This window comes from Podarcis liolepis (assembly GCF_965112155.1).
Source record: "Podarcis liolepis genome assembly, chromosome: 10".
NCBI lineage: Eukaryota > Metazoa > Chordata > Lepidosauria > Squamata > Lacertidae > Podarcis > Podarcis liolepis.
The window spans coordinates 4,105,740-4,126,108 of NC_139562.1; the positions used below are offsets into that span (position 1 = coordinate 4,105,740).

At 48.3% G+C, this 20,369-nt stretch overlaps 1 protein-coding gene and 1 long non-coding RNA gene across 3 annotated transcripts; one reads left to right on the forward strand and one right to left on the reverse strand.

The window, feature by feature from the left end:
- Positions 1-3,646: 3,646 nt before the first annotated feature.
- LOC310687095 lies at positions 3,647-5,152 on the reverse strand. Its single transcript, XR_014516214.1, has 2 exons — positions 5,096-5,152; positions 3,647-4,485 (listed from the first exon to the last, which is right to left on the reverse strand). It is a non-coding gene; the product is annotated as an uncharacterized lncRNA (long non-coding RNA).
- LOC310686998 (ciliary microtubule associated protein 1A-like) lies at positions 4,259-20,369 on the forward strand. 2 transcript variants are annotated; one of them, XM_083461608.1, is made up of 8 exons: positions 4,259-4,398; positions 5,079-5,220; positions 7,981-8,264; positions 9,413-9,616; positions 11,873-11,974; positions 13,765-13,886; positions 16,549-16,689; positions 19,082-20,369. In XM_083461608.1, the coding sequence occupies exons 3-8, from the start codon at positions 8,156-8,158 to the stop codon at positions 19,160-19,162; spliced, it is 759 nt and encodes a 252-aa protein (XP_083317734.1). In that variant the 5' UTR covers positions 4,259-4,398; positions 5,079-5,220; positions 7,981-8,155; the 3' UTR covers positions 19,163-20,369. The 2 variants fall into 2 exon arrangements, with proteins under 2 accessions (XP_083317734.1, XP_083317733.1); XM_083461607.1 differs by lacking the exon at positions 4,259-4,398 and adding an exon at positions 7,466-7,547 and having other exon boundaries at positions 5,096-5,220.

The following is a 20,369-nucleotide window of genomic DNA, read 5'->3' on the forward strand; positions in this document are numbered from 1 at the left end:
ATAAGCAGGACTTGCAGCATGAGTGGCCTCTCCTCTCCCATCGTTCTTAAATCTGGAAGCTCAAGAACTCATCTTGAGGTCAACATCCCTACAGAGAAAAATACAGGCAGCTGCATTGTTGAGTCTATATATTGCTGCAAGCTTGGTGTGTGTGTGTGTGTTAGTCTAGATGTCATCCTCTCTAAACCCATACGATGGAAATTCTGCTAGGAAAAACGTACAGTAGAATCCTGGTTCTTGAACGTCTTAGTTGACAAACAAATCGGCTCCCAAACGTCGAAAACCCAGAAATAAGTGTTCTGGTTTTCAAACATTTTTCAGAAGCCGAACGTCTGATGCGACTGTCGGCTATTGTTTCTGGGGCACGTGAGCCAATCAGAAGCCACGACTTGGTTTTTGAACGTTTTAAAAGTCGAACGGACTTCCAGAATGGATTACGTTCAAGAACCAAGGTACCACTGTGCTTCTAAAATGGTATAACCATCAACATCAGGGCTTTTTTCAGCCTGAACACGCTAGAACTCTCAGGTTGGCGCCATTGCTGTTCTAAGAGAATGAGGGAGGTATAAGTTCCAGCACCTCTTTTTCTGGGAAAATAGCAGAAAAAAAAAAAAATAGCAGTCCTTTTTCTGGGATGCGGGTGGCGCTGTGGGTTAAACCACAGAGCCTAGGACTTGCCGATCAGAAGGTCGGTGGTTCTATTCCCCGCGACGGGGTGAGCTCCCGTTGCTCGGTCCCTGCTCCTGCCAACCTAGCAGTTCGAAAGCACGTCAAAGTGCAAGTAGATAAATAGGTACCACTCTGGCGGGAAGGTAAATGGCGTTTCCGTGCGCTGCTCTGGTTCGCCAGAAGTGGCTTAGTCATGCTGGCCACATGACCCGGAAGCTGTACGCCGGCTCCCTCAGCCAATAAAGCGAGATGAGCGCCACAACCCCAGAGTCGGCCACGACTGGACCTAATGGTCAGGGGTCCCTTTACCTTTATTGTTATTTTGAGCATATATTTTGCTCCTCCCATCCAGGGGACACAAGGTTGGGGCAAGCTGTCCTCATTCTTCCAAAATCAAGACACGCCCCTAGCCAGGGCATGGCCTCTGTTTCAATGCCAAGTTGTGGCAAGTTCTGTGGCATTTATCTGCAATAAACAAGCCCTGGCGTGAAGCCTCTGTTCCAGGAACATGGATTGAGAATCAGCACCCGACATGCACATTGGTGATTTCCTTGTTCCTGGTCCTTTATTCCTTGTGCCCAGGTGCATAATCTGAGAACAACAGAGCAGTGCCCACAGGTGCTAAAACTGATACCATAATTGCCTGGTCCTCCATTCTTTGCCACTGTGCTGTGTGCTTCTAAAGGCTCAGTTCAGGTAAAATCAGTATACATTCCAGCTGACCTGCCCTCAAGGGCTGTGTCCCAACATGACCCAGTAGATGGCTCCTGGCCAACTGTTCTATAAAGTGGCAGAGGCATAAATCAATTGAGGCCATGATTTGATTCCGAAACCACCTGCCATATAAAAGCCATTGCAAGGAACTGTCCTAAAATCAATAATATTAACTTACAGAATCACCTAAAAATCAATCATATCAACTTACAGAATCACCTAAAAATCAATCATATCAACTTACAGAATCACCTAAAAATCAATCATATCAACTTGCAGAATCACCAGGCAGTGGAATGCATCACAATACACTGCCAGGGTTATTGCAATCACCTGAAGTTTTATAAGGCGTCAGTCCAGTATACCTGAAGAAGCGTCTCCACCCCCATCGTTCTGCCCGGACACTGAGGTCCAGCGCCAAGGGCCTTCTGCTGGTTCCCTCGCTGTGAGAAGTGAGGCTACAGAGAACCAGGCAGAGGGCCTTCTCGGTGGTGGCACCTGCCCTGTGGAACGCCCTCCCACCAGATGTCAAAGAGAAAAACAGCTACCAGACTTTTAGAAGACATCTGAAGGCAGCCCTGTTTAGGGAAGCTTTTAATGTTTGATGCATTACTGTATTTTAATATTTTATTGGAAGCCGCCCAGAGTGGCTGGGGAAACCCAGCCAGATGGGCGGGGTATAAATAATAAATAAATAAATAAATAAATAAATAAATAATAATAATTAGGGTATATATTTAAAATAGATAAATAAATGAGCAAATTAAATTCATTTGGATATACAGAAGACATTAAAAATAAATTTAAGGAACTGCAGAAAGAGAGGGAAGGAAGTCAAGTTTTGAAATGATAAAATGATTGTAAAATTAATGAAATGTATAAAGCCAAAAAGCATATATATATATATATATATATATATATATATATATATATGGAATGCAGTAGTTTTAATGACACAATGGGACTCACTTCTGAGCAGACGCGTAGAGGGTTGGGCTTGAGTATGCCCGTTGTTTCCCCAGAAGGTGCATGTAGCACAGGCACAGGCAAACTCAGCCCTCCAGATGTTTTGGGACTACAACTCCCATCATCCATAGCTAACAGGACCAGTGGTCAGGGATGATGGGAACTATAGTCCCAAAACATCTGGAGGGCCCAGTTTGCCTGTGCCTGGTGTAGCAGAAGTGAGTTGTGTGACCCTATTGATTTTACGGTTGAAGGATTGGAAGGGACCTCATGGGTCATTTAGTCTAACCCCCTGCAAGGCAGGAATCTCTGCTCTCGAATCCAGGACAGGTGGCCATCCAACCGCTGCTTATAAACCTCCAAGGAAGGAGAGCCCGCCACCTCTCGAGGGAGACCGTCCCACTGTCCGATGGCTCTTGCTGTCAACTCGGATGTGAGTTCATTTGCAAAGGAAACGGAAAAGGCAGTTCTCTGAGCATGTGTAGAATGCCCTTCCCTCTCTGGGTAACTCCAGCCAGCGGTTTTTGGTTCTTTAAATTTATATAGCGTTATTCACAGTGCTTTTTTCTGGGGAGGGGGAGAGCATACCCCTAAACATTTTGTGAATCTTTGTACTTTTGTCCACTTACTGTATTAATTTCCCCCAATTTGAACCATAAAATGGTGGTTTTCTTGAGTCAAAAGGAGAGTTGTTGTTGTTGTTTAGTCGTGTCTGACTCTTTGTGACCCCCTGGACCAGAGCACGCCAGGCACTCCTTCCACTGCCTCCCACAGTTTGGACAAACTCATGCTGGTAGCTTCGAGAACACTGTCCCACCATTTCGTCCTCTGCCGTCCCCTTCTCCTTGCGCCCTCCATCTTTCCCAGCATCAGGGTCTTTTCCAGGGAGTCTTCTCTTCTCACGAGGTGGCCAAAGTCTTGGAGCCTCAGCTTCAGGACCTGTCCTTCCAGTGAGCACTCAGGGCTGATTTCCTTCAGAATGGATAGGTCTGATCTTCTTTCAGTCCATGGGACTCTCAAGAGTCTCCTCCAGCACCAGAATTCAAAAGCATCCATTCTCCGTCGATCAGCCTTCTTTATGGTCCAGCTCTCACTTCCATACATCACGACCGGGAAAACCATACCTTTAACTATACGGACCTTTGTCGGCAAGGTGATGTGTCTCTGCTTTTGAAGATGCTTTCTAGGTTTGTCATTGCTTTTCTCCCAAGAAGCAGGCGTCTTTTAATTTCGTGGCTGCTATCACCATCTGCAGTGATCATGGAGCCCAAGAAAGTAAAATCTCCCACTGCCTCCATTTCTTCCCCTTCTACATTTTTAAAAAAGAAATAAAGTACAGTGGTACCTCGGGTTACATACGCTTCAGGTTACATACGCTTCAGGTTACAGATTCCACTACCCCAGAAATAGTGCTTCAGGTTAAGAACTTTGCTTCAGGATGAGAACAGAAATCGCGCGGCGGCAGCGGGAGGCCCCATTAGCTAAAGTGCTGCTTCAGGTTAAGAACAGTTTCAGGTTAAGAACGGACCTCCGGAACGAATTAAGTACTTAACCCGTGGTACCACTGTACTTGAGTTATTCATAAAACCAAACTAAACCAGAGCCGCTTGCAACAATTGTTCATAAAACCATTCGATGGGGAATCCTGTTTTAAAAATCTGGAAACTCAATTACAATCACATTGCAACAAAAGAGAAACCCCGTAAAAATGTTACAATAAGAAACCCCAGACTTGCTAGGAGCCCGCCTGACACCTCCCCTCCCCGCCCGCTCTCTTGAACCCAGGACAGACTTTACGCGGGCAGACCAGAGGCGCTGGTTAGGGACGCAGCGGGCGCTGCGCTGAAGCCGCCCGACGGAGCCGCCCCGGGACCGGGGAAAGGAGGAGGCGACGTTGCCGGGAAACAGCGTACACACTGCGAGCCGGAGGGACGGAGGTTGGGGCAGCTCCGGGCCGGCTCAGTCCGGCTGCCTCTCTCTCTCTCCGGGATCCGCCTTGCGCCGAGCGGCGGTCCAGCAGCTCTCCCTGCCGTCCGCTCCCAGTCCCAGGTCGGTGCTCCGGGATCCCAGCCCCGTCTCCCGCAGGATCCATCCCTTCTCCGCCTCTTCAGTGGCTGGGGATGAGACCTTTAAGTGCTGGGGATCCCACACCCCGTCGGGGATCGCTTTTTCTGAAAGGCTCCCTTTCTCCTTCCAAGATCTCCCCACCCCACCCACGCTGGATCTCCTGGGATCTGTCCTCTGCTGGTTGGAAAGGCGGTGGGGTGCCCTCGTCCGCAGCCCCGTGTCTGGCTGGGATGAGTGGCAGAATATTGGGGGAGAAACTGGGGGGTGGAATCGAGGCAGCTGTGTTGCCAGGGGTTCTTTAGCGGAGATTCCTGCCTGGCGCGTAGGGTGTGTGTGTGTGGACTAGATCAGGCATCCCCAAACTCGGCCCCTCCAGCTGTTTTGGGACTACAATTCCCATCATCCCTGACCACTGGTCCTATTAGCTGGGGATGATGGGATTTGTAGTCCCAAAGCAGCTGGAGGTCCGAGTTTGGGGATGCCTGGACTAGATGGTTCTTGCGGGTCTCTTCCAACTCCACGATTCCCTGATTCTAGCGATTCACCGGAGGTTTCCCAGCAGAGGCTGGGGTTTTTAAGCTGTCATTCCCGCATTGCAAAGAGCTTGGGATCCCTTCCGACTTTACAGTTCTTCGTTTCCTTGGAATGACTCTCCCTTGCAGGGACTCCCTCCCTGGACCGGCCACGGAAGGGACTCATCCAAACCGCTAGGCGAGTCTAGCTCAGGCTGCCCCGGCGCCAACGCTTCCCTGCTTACTCCTGAAGACCTGGCCAGGTGATCCTCCAATAGCCTCAAGAGATCAGGTGAGGGATTCTTCGGAAACACCGCCTTAGAACTAAATTGCAATAAGATCTATCTGCACTACATAGGGGTCTATCATGTTCCCTGCGCCTCTCTCTATCCTGATTCCTGGATTACAGGGTGGTGTGTGTGTGTGTGTGTGTGTGTGTGTGTGTGTGGACACTTTGGGTTCCTTATAACCAGTGCTTTTTTTCCTGGGGGTACGCAGGCGTACGCATACCCCCTAAATAATTTGCAAATCTAAGTTTGGCCTCATTGAGGGGCAGCGTTTCAATAGCAGTAGGAAAATGAGAGCAACCCTAAACATTTGTTTAGAGAGAGAAAAAAGCACTGCTTATAGCTACTACGATCTCCCACTCATCAAAATATTTCCCTCTCTCTCGCACATGCATGAAGAAGATTAGGAGTTTCTCATGGCCTCAGGGAACCCCACCATCTCAAACAGGAACCTGGTGCCCTCCATTTTTAAATTTATTTTTTACAGCTTTTTTTGTACTCCAGCTCCCAGAGCTAGGCTGGCTGGGTCTCTCTCTCTCTCTCTCTCTCTCTCTCTCTCTCTGTGATGAATTAAAATAAAATAGCACAAAATTGAAGCAGCAGAAAACCCAAGGACTTAAAAATGTGAAATACCATATTTTTTGCTCTATAAGACTGACTTTTTCCCTCCTAAAAAGTAAGGGGAAATGTGTGTGGAGCGAATGCAGGCTGCGCAGCTATCCCAGAAGCCAGAACAACAAGAGGGATTGCTGCTTTCACTGCGTAGTGATCCCGCTTGATGTTCTGGCTTCTGAGATTCAGAATATTTTTTTTCTTGTTTTCCTCCTCGAAAAACTAGGTGCGTCTTGTAGTTTGGTGTGTCTTATAGAGCGAAAAATACGGTAATTGTTTTAATAATCGGACTTGCCATTATTATTATTATTATTATTATTATTATTATTATTATTATTATTATTACCAGATAAGGATCCTGGGGATTCCACATTGCCTGGTATCCAAACAACACACTCGTCCAGGAGAGATCTGACTTTGGCTAAAAACCCCACTAATTTAGAGGCAGGAGAAGCCAAGCTGGGTCACCTCTCGCTTACTACGCATTTTGCGTCGTAACTCTCCTTCCAGGAGGGCTAGAGACTGCCTTTTTCTTTTACTAAAAAATAAATAAATAGATTCCTGCATTTCTGGATGGGTTAGACCGAATGGCTTTCGTGGCCCCTTCCAACTCTACAGTCCTGTGATTCCAGGAAGTTTTAAAGGGCAGGGGTTGGGTGGTCATCTGCCAGGCATTCTTCAGCTGTGTATGTGGGTGCTTTTGTGCAAAGAAGGGCACTGCCGTGGCTGCTGTCAGCGCATGGTCAATCTCTGTTTTGCTGTCCCCGCTGGCATGGCAACTGGGCTAGAGAGAGGAGGGAGAGAGAGAGAGAGAGAGCCACACAATGGCGTGTGTTTGCTGGTTTTGTTTGGAAACCATGCGGGAGACTAACTTGGCAGCCACAGCGAAAGAAGCAAATACAAAGCGCATTAAGGAATATCACACTGATTATGCACAGGTTTCTGTCCACTTCATCAGATGCCTGGAATTATCTTAGGGTCCCGGGCCCTAAGGAAGTCAGACTATCCTCCATCAGGGCCAGGGCCTTCTCAGTGGTGGCTCCGACCTGGTGGAATGCTCTGTCCCATGAGACTAGGGCCCTGCAGGATTTAATTTCCTTCTGCAGGGCCTGTAAGACAGAGCTATTTCGCCTGGTTTTCAATTTGAATTAGCCTGACCTTTTATTCCCCTTCCTTCCCTCCCCCTCCCCTTTTTATGAAGATCACCTGCTCTGGGATCCCACAGCTAATTCTCCCCTGGTCTCCTTGCTGGCCCAAATAGGACTAATTTAGCCAGCTAGCCCTGGTGATCATCTAATGTTTATTGGATGGATTTCCCCCTAAATTGATTTTTGAATTCTGAATTTATTGTTATTCACATTTTATACTGTATTTTATGCTGTTTTTTGTTGCATCAATTAAGTGTTTTAAATTTGTTGTTAGCCGCCCTGAGCCTGGTTTTCTGAACCGAGAAGGGCGGGGTATAAATAAAAAATTATTATTATTATTATTATTATTATTATTATTATTATGCATGCATAGAATCGTAGACTTGGAAGGGACCCCCTGGGTCATCTAGTCCAGCCCCCGGCAATGCAGGAATCTCAGCTAAAGCATCCAGGACAGATGGCATTTGTGTGTGTGTGTTACTATCTGTAGTGGGAAATTGTTGCCTGCTCTGGGACTGCTTCTGGGTCACGGCCTGATCTGACCCCACAACTAAGAGGCGAGGGAGCTGGGAGTGTCAATGACTATCAGACTTTGAACAGCTGGAGCCAATTCATCAGATTTGTTGCATTAATTGAAATAAATAGTTGGATTTTGCAGCGTTGTTTGTTGGCATCCATATTTCTCGGGAGGCAACAGATGAGTTCGCCTGGGGGGGGGGGGTGAAGTCAAACTGATAGAAGTTTGTAGAGACCAATGTGGGAGAGACATGTTTTGTTGCAGCTGGGGCAGAGGAAGGTGTATGATGTACAGCTGTGGATGCATCATGACATTTCTTATCTTTGCGCTCCTCCCAGCAGTCGTTCCTCCCCTGGTCACTGCTGTGGATGCATGACTTTCTGGGAATGTTGTGAGTAACAGGAGAGGATATATTGATTAGTATTATTTTTCCTAACTCATGCTAGCAAGGTTCTTCACTTAGCAGAGTGCATTCCCCTATTATACAGCAGGAAGAAGAAGAAGAAGAAGAAGAAGAAGAAGAAGAAGAAGAAGAAGAAGAAGAAGAAGAAGAAGAGAAGAGGAGGAGGAGGAGTTTGGATTTGATATCTTGCTTTATCACTACCCAAAGGAGTCTCGAAGCAGCTCACAATCTCCTTTCCCTTCCTCTCCCAAGACCGGAACATGTCGACAGATGTTTGGGTGGGGTCCTGGCGCCCCCACCGGCCCAGAGGGCCAATCGCTGCACTCTACAGCAGCCCCGGGCCCAAATATGCTCTCCCATCAAATGTAGGTGAGTGAGTTTGGGGTGGGGACAAAGTCCAGCTTTCAAACCCTAGAATGGGCTAAACAGGAGCAGCCCAGCCAGAACAGAAACGACTTGTGGAACTGCTTGCCGCTGGATGTTGCGGTGGGCATGGGAATAAAAGGTTGAAAAAGGACAGGAGGTGTCAGCTCAGGAAGGAAATGTCAACCACTTGCAGAAAACAAAAATCAGTTCTCCAAGAAAGCATCGTTTTTGGGACAAGCAAGAGGGGGCAGCCAGTTGTCATTTCCCTCTCTGCTTTTGAGCTTTGCTGTGATTGCTCACAGGATTTTAAAAACTGATTCTTGAAAAGGGGTGGCTGGGAAGAATCTGTACCAAAACAATATTTTACGCTGAAAATTTCCTTCCCCTGTATATTTTTGTTAGGGAGAATGCGTAAATATATTTCTCATGCAGTACCTCGTATCAAACTTACTTTTTTTTGAATTAACTAAATGCTTTCAATTTGATTTTGAGCAAATGTGCAATTAATAAATTCCCCAGCCACTCTGGGCAGCTTCCAACAAAACATTAAAATACAGTAATGCATCAAGCATTAAAAGCTTCCCTAAACAGGGCTGCCTTCAGATGTCTTCTAAAAGTCTGGTAGTTGTTTTTCTCTTTGACATCTGGTGGGAGGGCGTTCCACAGGGTGGGAGCCACCACCGAGAAGGCCCTCTGCCTGGTTCCCTGTAACTTGGCTTCTCACAGTGAGGGAACCGCCAGAAGGCCCTTGGCGCTGAACCTCAGTGTCTGGGCAGAACGATGGTGGTGGAGACGCTCCTTCAGGTGTACTGGACCGAGGCCGTTTAGGGCTTTAAAGGTCAGCACCAACACTTTGAATTGTGTTTGGAAACATAATGGGAGCCATTGTAGGGCTTTCAAGACCAGTGTTATGTGGTCTCGGCGGCCGCTCCCAGTTACCAGTTTAGCTGCCGCATTCTGGATTAGTTGCGGTTTCCGGGTCACCTTCATAGGGTTCGGGAGGGGGCCCTGGGGTGTGTTTATGGAACCTAGTGGGCAGTGGCCCCAAAATGTTTGGCAACCAATGGGGTAGAGCATCACCCGCCCACCCCCGCCATGTCTCTCTGGCCCAACGTCTAACCTTCCTTCCCTGCTGCTGTTTCTCCTTGCAGGCTACCAACTGCATGACCCTTCTCGCACCCGGGCCCCGGCCTACAGCTTTGGCACTCGCCACTCCCAGGACCAAGAGAACTGCTCCCCCGGCCCGGGCTACCTCATCCCAACCAACATGACCATGAGGGGCAGGGCTGGGATTCCTGCTTATTCCATCTACGGACGCCCCAAGGACGTGCCGCCTTTTAGGACCCCGGGGCCAGGTCTGTCTTGAAATCTGGGCCTGAGGCACCCCATTTGTGCTGGTCCCAGGGGGGGGGGGTACCGTGTGGCGTGGTCTAAGTCTGGTCCTAGGTCAAGGGTATGGAGGCTGTCTGTCGGGGCGAAGCGAGGTCCAAAGGGAGGAGTCGGGCGTGGTCAGGAACTCTGGCAGGAGAGCAGGTCAGGATACCGGCAGGAACAGGTTACCAACCTGGGAATGGGCTGGCTGGCCTTTATCTCCTCTGAGGCATAGGGCAGCCTCGGTCCACAGGTGACTCGCCTCTCCTGGCCTGGAGGCGAGCACTCCTCCTGTGAGAACTTAGCTCCCTCCGCCTCTCTGCCCTGAGCCTCTGCAGCTCTGGAGAGGCTGGAGGGTTACTGGACCCAGAGACAACCTCAGCTTCCTCTGACGGGGCTGAGAGAGGCACACCTGCAGGCAATGGGTCCTCCATCACCTCCGGAGCCAGAGCGGATTCAGCTGGTGCCTGATCCTGAGGATCCGGCACAGGTGAGGGCGCTTCAGGTTAAAGCCCCAGCCCAAGCTCAGCCGGCCCTGTAGGCGGGGACTCCTGTGCAGGCTGGGATTTCTCAGGTTCAGCCTCTGAATCCGATTCCCAGGGCATCACACCATTGTAGGAATAACTAGGACGACGGGAGTTTGAATGCAAGTGAGCTGTGCAGAAGTGAAGGAATGGGTTTCCCAAAACCCAAAACTGGCTGTGCAAGCAGTTTTTAACTGCACCAAAATCCCTATTTTCCCTTAGCTAAAATGCATAAACTTGAGCCGTTGAGCAAATGCTTAACAAGAACACAGCTCTCTCCTTTATCAGTTTGTGATGTCAAGGATGACCCTGACTGTACCAGTAGAATAGAGAAACCATGTTTGTGCCTTATCTTATGTTTTGACCACAAAGACGAACAGACCCAAGTCTGGGAAAAACGCCAGAAGCGTGTTCCCGGAGATGATGGGGTCTTCCTCCAAGATAAGAGTAGGAATAGGAATATCCTTTTATGGTCAGGAGTGCAGGAAGGAAATCCCTTTTATGGTTAAGAGTGCCGGAGCAGGAACATCTGTGATGTCAACCTGCGTATACAAGCTGACGTGGCTGGATTCCTGAGGAAGAGGGAGAGGGTGCCTGGAGGATATATATACTGCATGAAACTTCTCATTTCTTTGGACTTGCTGTGGACTGACCACGCAAGTGCCTTCTGCTATCTGGAGGGCAGAATAAACTCTTTCTTTGAACCAACCTCTGTGTCATTTGACTTCCTTCCTCCTGTCCCGGAGCAAAGCAGAGCCAATCGGTGAACTCCAATAAGGCTACAGAAGCACTCCGGCAAGCATGCTCCAAGCAAGCTGCCGACTAGCTCTGCAGAGGCTCCTTTTATTAGCAGAAGTCAACAATTGGAATTAGTAGTGAGACAGGGGGTTAGAGTTAGTGAAGAGGCACTTCCCATTTTTCTTTTGGGAAGAAAGGGAGCAGCCACAAGACCAAAACTCCCCTTTCTAACTCAGCCGTATTCCAGTGTTCTTCCATTGGGGAGGATGGAGCAAACTTGCTTTTCTGCGGCTCCATAGGAGATGCATTCAAGTTACAAGAAGGGAGATTGTGACTGAAGCTTAGGAATAACTTCCTGGTGGGAAAGAAGTGTTCATCAAAGGAACAGATTCCTTCATTTTGTTTTTTTAAAAATGATATTTATTAGAAGTTTAATAGTTACAGAAAAAAGAAACAATAAAAAGTTAAACAAAACAAAACAATACCTTACAAAATAAAAACAAAAACAAAAAACAATACGGCAAAACAAGAAAAACAAAAACATTTAAAAACACATCCAATATTTCTGTATCTTTACCTTTCATTTACTTGTTTCGTCGACCTCCTCACACCTCCCCTTTTTGTATTCTAGTTCAATTAGCTATTTCAGCAAATCCTTTCCATCTTTCTCAATTTCCCCCCCTATAATTTATCTTAACACAATCTAACCTTAAATTTTCCACTTTGGCCCATTAACAATCTGTTTTTACTTAATTCTTTATAACATTTCTGCTAAAGCCATATAACTTCATTCCAGTATCCTTCTAACATTCGGAACAGATTCCTTCAGAAGGTGGTGGACTCTCCTTCGGAGGTTTTTCAACAGGTGGTTCATACAGAGAATCATAGAGTTAAAGAGCTGGAAGGGACTGCTGAATGTTAACCCTCCTCTGTGCCCTTCTGCATCCTGATCAGATTGCGGCTCTCTGCTTCCAACAGGCTGCTATTCCCCGGAGAAAGCAGGGAGATGGGCTTACCGCTCTGCCCCCATGTATTCCCTTGCCTACCGGACGAAGGAATTCCAGAACGACCAGACACCAGGTGAGAGAGAGGACGCCAGATGGGAAGGGTGTTTGCAGACAAAGGTAAAAATGACATTTATTGGTTATAAGAAAAAAAATTGCTCCTTTTCCCTTATGGGGTATCCAAGAGCCCGTACAGAGTCCTTAAGCGGGCTCCCTATTGGTAAGAGAAAATAACAGAGGCCAACCAAAGTATATTGAGAAGCAAAGCGGCTGTTGTTGTTGTTGTCTAGTCGTTCAGTCGTGTCCGATTCTTCGTGACCCCTGGACCAGAGCACGCCAGGCACTCCTGTCTTCCACTGCCTCCCGCAGTTTGGTCAAACTCATACTGGTCTCTTCGAGAACACTGTCCAACCATCTCGTCCTCTGTCGTCCCCTTCTCCTTGTGCCCTCCATCTTTCCCAACATCAGGGTCTTTTCCAGGGAGTCTTCTCTTCTCATGAGGTGGCCAAAATCTTGGAGTCTCAGCTTCAGGATCTGTCCTTCCAGTGAGCACTCAGGGCTGATTTCCTTCAGAATGGATCGGTTTGATTTTCTTGCAGTCCATGGGACTCTCAAGAGTCTCTTCCAGCACCAGAATTCAAAAGCATCCATTCTTCGGCGATCAGCCTTCTTTATGGTCCAGCTCTCACTTCCGTACATCACTACTGGGAAAACCATAGCTAGTAAGCCTGATTTTAGTCAAGGAACTGTTGCAAAAGGGTCCCCACTCACCACACGCAGGAGGGAGGAGAACCCCAAAGAATGGTGCGCAAGCCCCTATATAGACTTTTGAAATTGCCCACCCTGTAGCCCAAGACCACTCCCAGAAACATCATACATACATCTCAGAAGAATACGGTCTACAGCAGAAATCCTGTTTGCCGGGATATCTGTTAATGGTCACTGACTGCATTACCTGGGCAGTCTGGCCATTCTTTTGTGAATACTTTACTTCCTGAACCCAGGTCACAGGCTCACCTTATTCATACACAAATACACCCTTCAGACAGGTAAGCAAAAGACTTTCCCCATTTCCTTCCTCCTTGCAGAGAAATATTTGAGATCAGTTTGGGAGAGTCCAAATGGCTTCAGCTTTGCTCTCCTGTACTATTTCAGATACATGGTCTATATACAGTGGTACCTTAGTTTACGAATTTCATCCGTTCCAGAAGTCCATTCTTAAACCAAAGCGTTCTTAAACCAAGACGTGCTTTCCCATAGCAGCGGGGGACTCAATTTACAAATGGAACACACTCAAATTGTTCTGCTTCCAAGGCAAAGTTCACAAACCCAAACACCTACTTCCGTGTTTGCAGCGTTCTTAATCCATTTTGTTCATAAACTAAGCTGCTCTTAAACCAAGGCACCAGTGTACTTACATCTGTGTTTGCCTTGTACATTTATGAACATTTAATTTATATTTGAGACCTTAGAATTCTTATAACATCGCTTTGGCCTGAGTGACATGGACCCAGTGGAGGACTATGGCCTCTCAAATTTCAGTGGTGCCCTGTGCAGGGTGAAAATTCAGTGCCCCCCTCGGCTTTCGCTCTCCGTTCTATAGCATTATGGTGGCGCCCCCAGCAGTGTGGCGCCCAGTGCTGTCAAACCGGCCGCGCTACCCTTAAAATACCTCTGTTGGACTTGGACCGGTGGTTTGGCTCTGTATGGGGTAGTTTCATACGTCTCTATTTTGGAAAGGCCGTTGCAGCTCAGCAATAGAAGGTTTGCTTTGAGTGCAGAAGGTTCCAGGTTCTCACACGCTTCTATACGTTCCCATATGCCCCACTGAATCACTTCTCTCCACTTCCTGCCCCCCACCTCTAGGGCCTGCAGCCTATTGGCTCCCTCCCATGCTGGGGCCCAATGTGGTTGGCAAGACCTCTGCCCCCAATTTCTCCATTTATGGGCGCAAGTCAATCGGCAGCTTCTATGAGGACCTCAGCAAGGTGAGTGGCAGAACGGACAGGTTTTGAAGACCGTGGAGTGAGAGATTTACGAAATCCTCTTCCCCTTTGCCGGTGACCTTGAAATTGTCTGATGAAAGCACAACCAAGAAATCCAGGGTAGTTATTTTAATAATAATAATAATAATAATAATAATAATAATAATAATAATAATATTTCTACCCTGCCCATCTGTCTGGGATTCCCCAGCCACTCTGGCTGGCTTCCAACAAAGATGAAAAATACATTAAAATGTCACATATTAAAAACCTCCCTGAACAGGGCTTTCAGATCTCTTTGACATCTGATGGGAGGGCGTTCCACAGAGCGGGTGCCACTACCGAGAAGGCCCTGTGCCTGGTTCCCTGTAACTTGGCTTCTCACAATGAGGGAACTGCCATAAGGCCCTCGGCGCTGGACCTTAGCGTCCGGGCAGAACGATGGGGGTGGAGACGCTCCTTCAGGTATGGTGGGGTGGTGCATTGACCTGGTTCTTAAACAAAAGAGTAACAATATTTTCAAATATGAGATTATTTTCAAACACTTAAGTCAGAGGTCAGCAACCTAAGGCCCATGGGCCAGAAGTGGCCCATGAGGGTCACTTAATCAGCCCATGAGCTGCCCCCGAACCATGCTGACCGCTTGGCCAGTCCCCACGTGCTGCGCTAAACCAGCAAAGTGCAGCGTGGGGACTCTCTTCTGTGGCTCTGGAAAACACTTCTTCGCATGCCCAGATGCTGGAAATTGCTTCTGCCCAGGTGCAGTTTTCGGCATCTGAGCATGCGCAGAAGTGATTTCCAGTGCCGTGATGTGCCAGCCTGGCTCATGGAGGATCTCCGCGGGAGTGATCCGGCCCATGCCCGGTAAAGGTAAAGGGACCCCTGACCATTAGGTCCAGTCATGGCCAACTCTGGGGTTGCGGCACTCATCTTGTTTAGTGGCCGAGGGAGCCGGCGTACAGCTTCTGGGTCATGTGGCCAGCATGACTAAGCCGCTTCTGGCAAACCAGAGCAGCACACGGAAACACTGTTTATCTTCCCACCAGAGCGGTACCTATTTATCTACTTGCACTGGTGTGCTTTTGAACTGCTGGGTTGGCAGGAGCAGGGACCGAGCAACGGGAGCTCACCCCGTCATCGCGGGGATTTGAACCGCCAACCTGCTGATTGGCAAGTCCTAGGCTCTGTGGTTTAACCCACAGCGCCACCCTCTTTGCCAACCCCTGACTTAAGTCTTCACCAGTCGCTGATGATTGTAAAGTCTAGTCTCAGCACCTCTGCTACGTTTAATAAAGATCCTAAGGGTTTTTTTTGCTTTAGTTTCCAAAACCTATGATCCAAACTACTTAGCAGTTCATAACTGGGTAAGTCCCCTATAAGCTGTTCAGCTTCTGCCTCTCTCTCTGCTTCTCAACATGCTGTGGACAAGGGGCAGGCGACTCATCCCCCTCCAGCTCTCCATCGGAGAGAAGCTGGTCGTCTGTAATAAACAAAAATATGCCCTTATTCCCTTATGGGGGACACAAGAGCCCTTATAGAGTCCTTTGTAGGTTCTCCATCTGTCAGAGAAAATAACAGAAGCCAACCAGAGAATATTGAGAAGTAAAGCAGCTAGTAAGCCTGATCTTTATGCGCCCCCTTCACACGCAGGAAAGGAGGAGGACCCTGAACAAAGGTGTTCCCCCCCCCTTATATAGACATTTTAAATTGCAAGCCCTGGAGTCCAAGACCACCCCCAGAAACATCATACATACATACATCACAGAAGGGGTGTAGCTTAAGACCACTCCCCAAACATATCATACCTACATCACAAAAAGGGCGGTCTACAATAGAAATCTGAGCGCATTGTTTATCTCCTGTCTGGCAGGCTACCTATGAATGGTCACTTGATTGGATACCCTGGGGAGCCTGGCCAGTCTTTTGTAATGATAAATACTTAGTTCCTGAGCTAGGTCACACGCCCACCCTATTCATACACAGACAGACATACCCTTAAGACAGGATTTGTGAAGGAAAAAACAATGGGGAGGCCTTTCCATTTTACTTCGACCTTGCAGAGAAAACATTTGGTCAGATTGGGAGTCAAAATGGTTTCAGGGATGTTTTCCTGTGCTGCTTCAGACATGTGGTTTATATATTTATGTACGTGTTTGCTTGGTACATTTATGAATATTTATTATATATAAAGGTAAAGGTAAAGGGACCCCTGAACATTAGGTCCAGTTGTGGCCGACTCTGGGGTTGCGGCGCTCATCTCGCTTTATTGGCCGAGGGAACCGGCGTACAGCTTCCAGGTCATGTGGCCAGCATAACTAAGCCGCTTCTGGTGAACCAGAGCAGCGCACGGAAACGCCGCTTACCTTCCCGCTGGAGTGGTACCTATTTATCTACTTGCACTTTGATGTGCTTTCGAACTGCTAGGTTGGCAGGAGCAGGGACCGAGCAACGGGAGCTCACCCCATTGTGGGGATTCGAACCGCCGACCTTCTGATTGGCAAGCACTAGGCTCTGTGGTTTAACCCACAGCGCCACCCGCATCCCTTTATTATATATATAAGACCTTGAATTTTTTATTTCACTACCATAGAAGGCATTCCCCAGTCCTTGTCTCCAGACCATTCCCTGACACCTAGTGATCCTTCCCCCCCTCCTTGCACGACAGACACCAGGGCCATGCAACTACCGCCTGGTGGATCCCAGCGTCTACAAGAAACGGCCGCCCCACTTCAGCATGCTGGCCCGCAACATGCCCCCAGGAGACAACACTTTGAAGCCGGGTCCAGGAGCCTACAGCCCCGAGAAGGTGAGGGCAGGTGGCAGCAGAAGGCTTTATGGGGTTGGGGGGGAACTGTCCTGCAGCAAAGGTGATGATGATGATGGTAATAATAATAATAATAATAATAATAATAATAATAATGCTCCAGAAAAGCGGACACGGAGCAATGGATCCAAACTACAAGAAATAAGATTCCACCTAAACATTAGGAAGAACTTCCTGACAGTAAGAGCTGTTCGACAGTGGAATTTGCTGCCAAGGAGTGTGGTGGAGTCTCCTTCTTTGGAGGTCTTTAAGCAGAGGCTTGACAACCATATGTCAGGAGTGCTCTGATGGGGTTTCCTGCTTGGCAGGGGGTTGGACTCGATGGCCCTTGTCGTCTCTTCCAACTCTATGATTCTATGATTCTCTGATTTTATTTATATCCCGCCCTCCCCAGCCAAAGCTGGGCTCAGAGCAGCTAACAACAGTAAAAATAACACAGTTTACATAAAACCACAATCAATTAATTGAAATACATTCAAAAATCAATTCATTGTAAAAGAGGGTTGGAGAAATTCGTGGAGGGGGAGAGAGTTGTTGATGGCTGCTAGCAATGTTCTGCCTCCACAGTTTGATGCCTAAGTTCTGCCTCTGAATCCCCAGTTGCTGGAAACCCTGGGAGGGGAGAGGACTCTCGTGACTGAATCCTGCTTTTCCACAATGGGCACTGGTTTGGCCACTGTGAGAACAGGAGCAGGGCTGGATTTAGGTTTGATGAGGCCCTAAGCTACTGGAGTTAATGGGGCCCTAATAATAATAATAATAATAATAATAATAATAATAATAATAATAATAATAATTTTATTTATATCCTGCCCTCGCCAGCCGAAGCCGGGCTCAGAGCGGCTAACAACAGTAAAAGTAACACAGTTTATATAAAATCGCAATCTATTAATTGAAATACATTCTAAAATCAATTCATTCTAAAATCAATTCAGAGTCAAATTAATGGCAACCATTGGGCTAGAGTTCTTTGAGGATTACCAAAGGAGGGGGTCAGACTGTGACTTGGCCAAAGGCCTGGGGGAACAGCTCCGTCTTGCAGGCCCTGCGGAAAGATGTCAAGTCCCGCAGGGCCCTAGTCTCTTGGGACAGAGCGTTCCACCAGATCGGGGCCACGGCCGAAAAAGCCCTGGCTCTGGTCAAGGCCAGTCTAACCTCCCTGTGGACCAGGACCTCCAAGATGTTTTTGTTTGAATATTCATTTAAGCATTCCCATTGTTTCTGAATTATAGTTTTGGATTTATGCCTTATCAAGTCCATCAATTTTGCTAACTCCACGTAGTCACATAGTTTACTTAACCATTCCCCTTTCCATGATTCCATGATATCCCACATCCCTCCAACGAGCTCAGGGTGGCATGCCTAGTTCTCCCCTTTTTTAAATCTTCACAACAACCCTGCAAGGTAGGTGAGCCTGTAAATATGCTCTCACAGCCGTCTCCTGCCACTTCTGTTTGCGCAGTGTTATTTACTCCACTGATTAGAGCATGCTCCAGCTTCCGAAGGCTTCTGAAGCTGTGAGTCACTGTTTCATGCTGAGCCAAGGACCGGAGATCGCCCGGCTACCCTCATCTCCGCCAAGCTAAGCAGTTGGCTCCTTTCCTCTCCCGTCCTGACCTAGCCACTGTGATCCACGCGACGGTCACCTCCAGACTGGATTATTATAACTCGCTCTACGTGGGGCTGCCCTTGAGACTGATCCAGAAACTCCAGCGGGTGCAGAATGCCGCAGCGAGGCTCCTTATGGGGTCCTCACTGTGGGATCACAATCACCCGGTGCTATACCAGCTGCACTGGCTCCCGGTGGAGTACAGGATCAGGTTTAAGGTGCTGGTTTTGACCTTTAAAGCCCTATACGGTTAGGCTGGCCTCAACCAGAGCCAGGGCTTTTTCAGCTGTGGCTCCAATCTGGTGGAACGCTCTGTCCCAAGAGACTAGGGCCCTGCAGGACTTGACATCTTTCCACAGGGCCTGCAAGACAGAGCTGTTCCACCAGGCCTTTGGCCAGGGCACAGCCTGACCCCCTCCTTTGGCAATCCTCACAGAACTCTAGCCCAATGGTTGCCATTAATCTGATTTGAACTGATTTTATAATGAACTGATTTTAGAATGTTGTATCATTTTATTGTGGTTAGCCGCTCTGAGCCCGGCTTCGGCTGGGGAAGGTGGGATATAAATAAATTATTATTATTATTACTGGCCGGCGGGCTGGATCCAGCTGGGTGCTTTCAAATTGCCCCCTTTCCCTTGGAAGCATCCCAACACTAACCACTGCACCAGCTTTCCAGCTACTCTTCATTGTTCGGTGCCCCCACCCCTTCCTTTCCGCTGGCGGTGCATAACCCTGTCCCTCCATTTCTCCTTCCTCCTGCAGCACACCCCGCAACGTGGCTTGACCTTCGGGATCCGCCACTCGGACTACGTGGCTCCTCTCATTGTGGACGTGGCAGATTAAACTGGCTCCATTGGTGAAGATGGTCTGGACAAGAAATATTCCTTTGGAAACATACGGATCTCTCGGTGCTTTGTGTTGTCGCTGGAGATTGGGGCCTGGGGAGGGAAGTGGGGTGGGCAGTATCTGAGGCCTGGGAGGGTCCTCAGAGCTGGGGGGGCCTGGGTTCAGTGAGGCTCATAGCCTACCCTCTCAGTTCCTTTGGGAAACTGTTGCAGCTTTGATTCTCCCTGTTCCCAGATCCTTTGACTGCATTGCTCTGATCCATTCACCCCTTAGTCACCCCAGTTTTCTCTAAGGATGTGTGCGCTGAGGAAGGTCCAGGAAGGCTGTGCAGTGAGATGGGGGCAGGAGGGAAATATCTTCCTATTTGTACCTCACAGCTATTACAGCAGAACCTCGGTTTTCAAACGTAATCCATTCCAGAAGACCATTCGACTTGCGAAATGTTCAAAAACCAAGGATCAATGGGGTGGTTCCATTGAAAAAATGGAAAAACACACACCGGAAGCCGTTTGACTTCCGAGGCGTGTTCAAAAACGGAAGCAATCACTTATGGGTTTTTGGCGTTCGGCTTCTGAGACGCTCGAAAACCAAGGTTCCACTGTACAGTCATACCTCATGTTACGTTTGCTTCCTGTTACGTCTTTTCAGGTTGTGTCCTGTGGCGACCCAGAAGTACCGGAAAGGGTTACTTCCGGGTTTTGCTGCTCACGAATGCGCACAAGCACCAAATCATGCCACGCACCTGTGCAGATACGGCGCTTCAGGTTGCGGGCTTTTCATGTTGCGAATGCGAACGGGCCTCTGGAACAGATCCCGTTCGCAACCAGAGGTACCACTGCATCTCGGTTTTCTGTGCTTGAATCCAAATTCTGTGCCCAGAAAGGCTGAATTCTGCAATCTGTATGGATTACATAGAAAACATTACGGATCTTCCCCAGTTTGCATCCTCTGCTCTCCTTCCGCCAGTCAAGGGATCCCACCTCAGTTTTGTGCCAAACTGGCCTCTCCAGACTCCATGCCTCCGAGGTAGACTCACATCCCAGAAGTGAAATGACCTTTCCTTGGCTCTGACTCCCTGCATTCATCACCTTAAGCCCATTTGCCAGCTGCTAGCCCTGCAGACCTCTTCTTCCCAAGACTGTGCAAAGGTTGCTGCTTGTATAGTCCCCGGTTCATTGATTAAAAAGAAACGGTGCCAACAAAA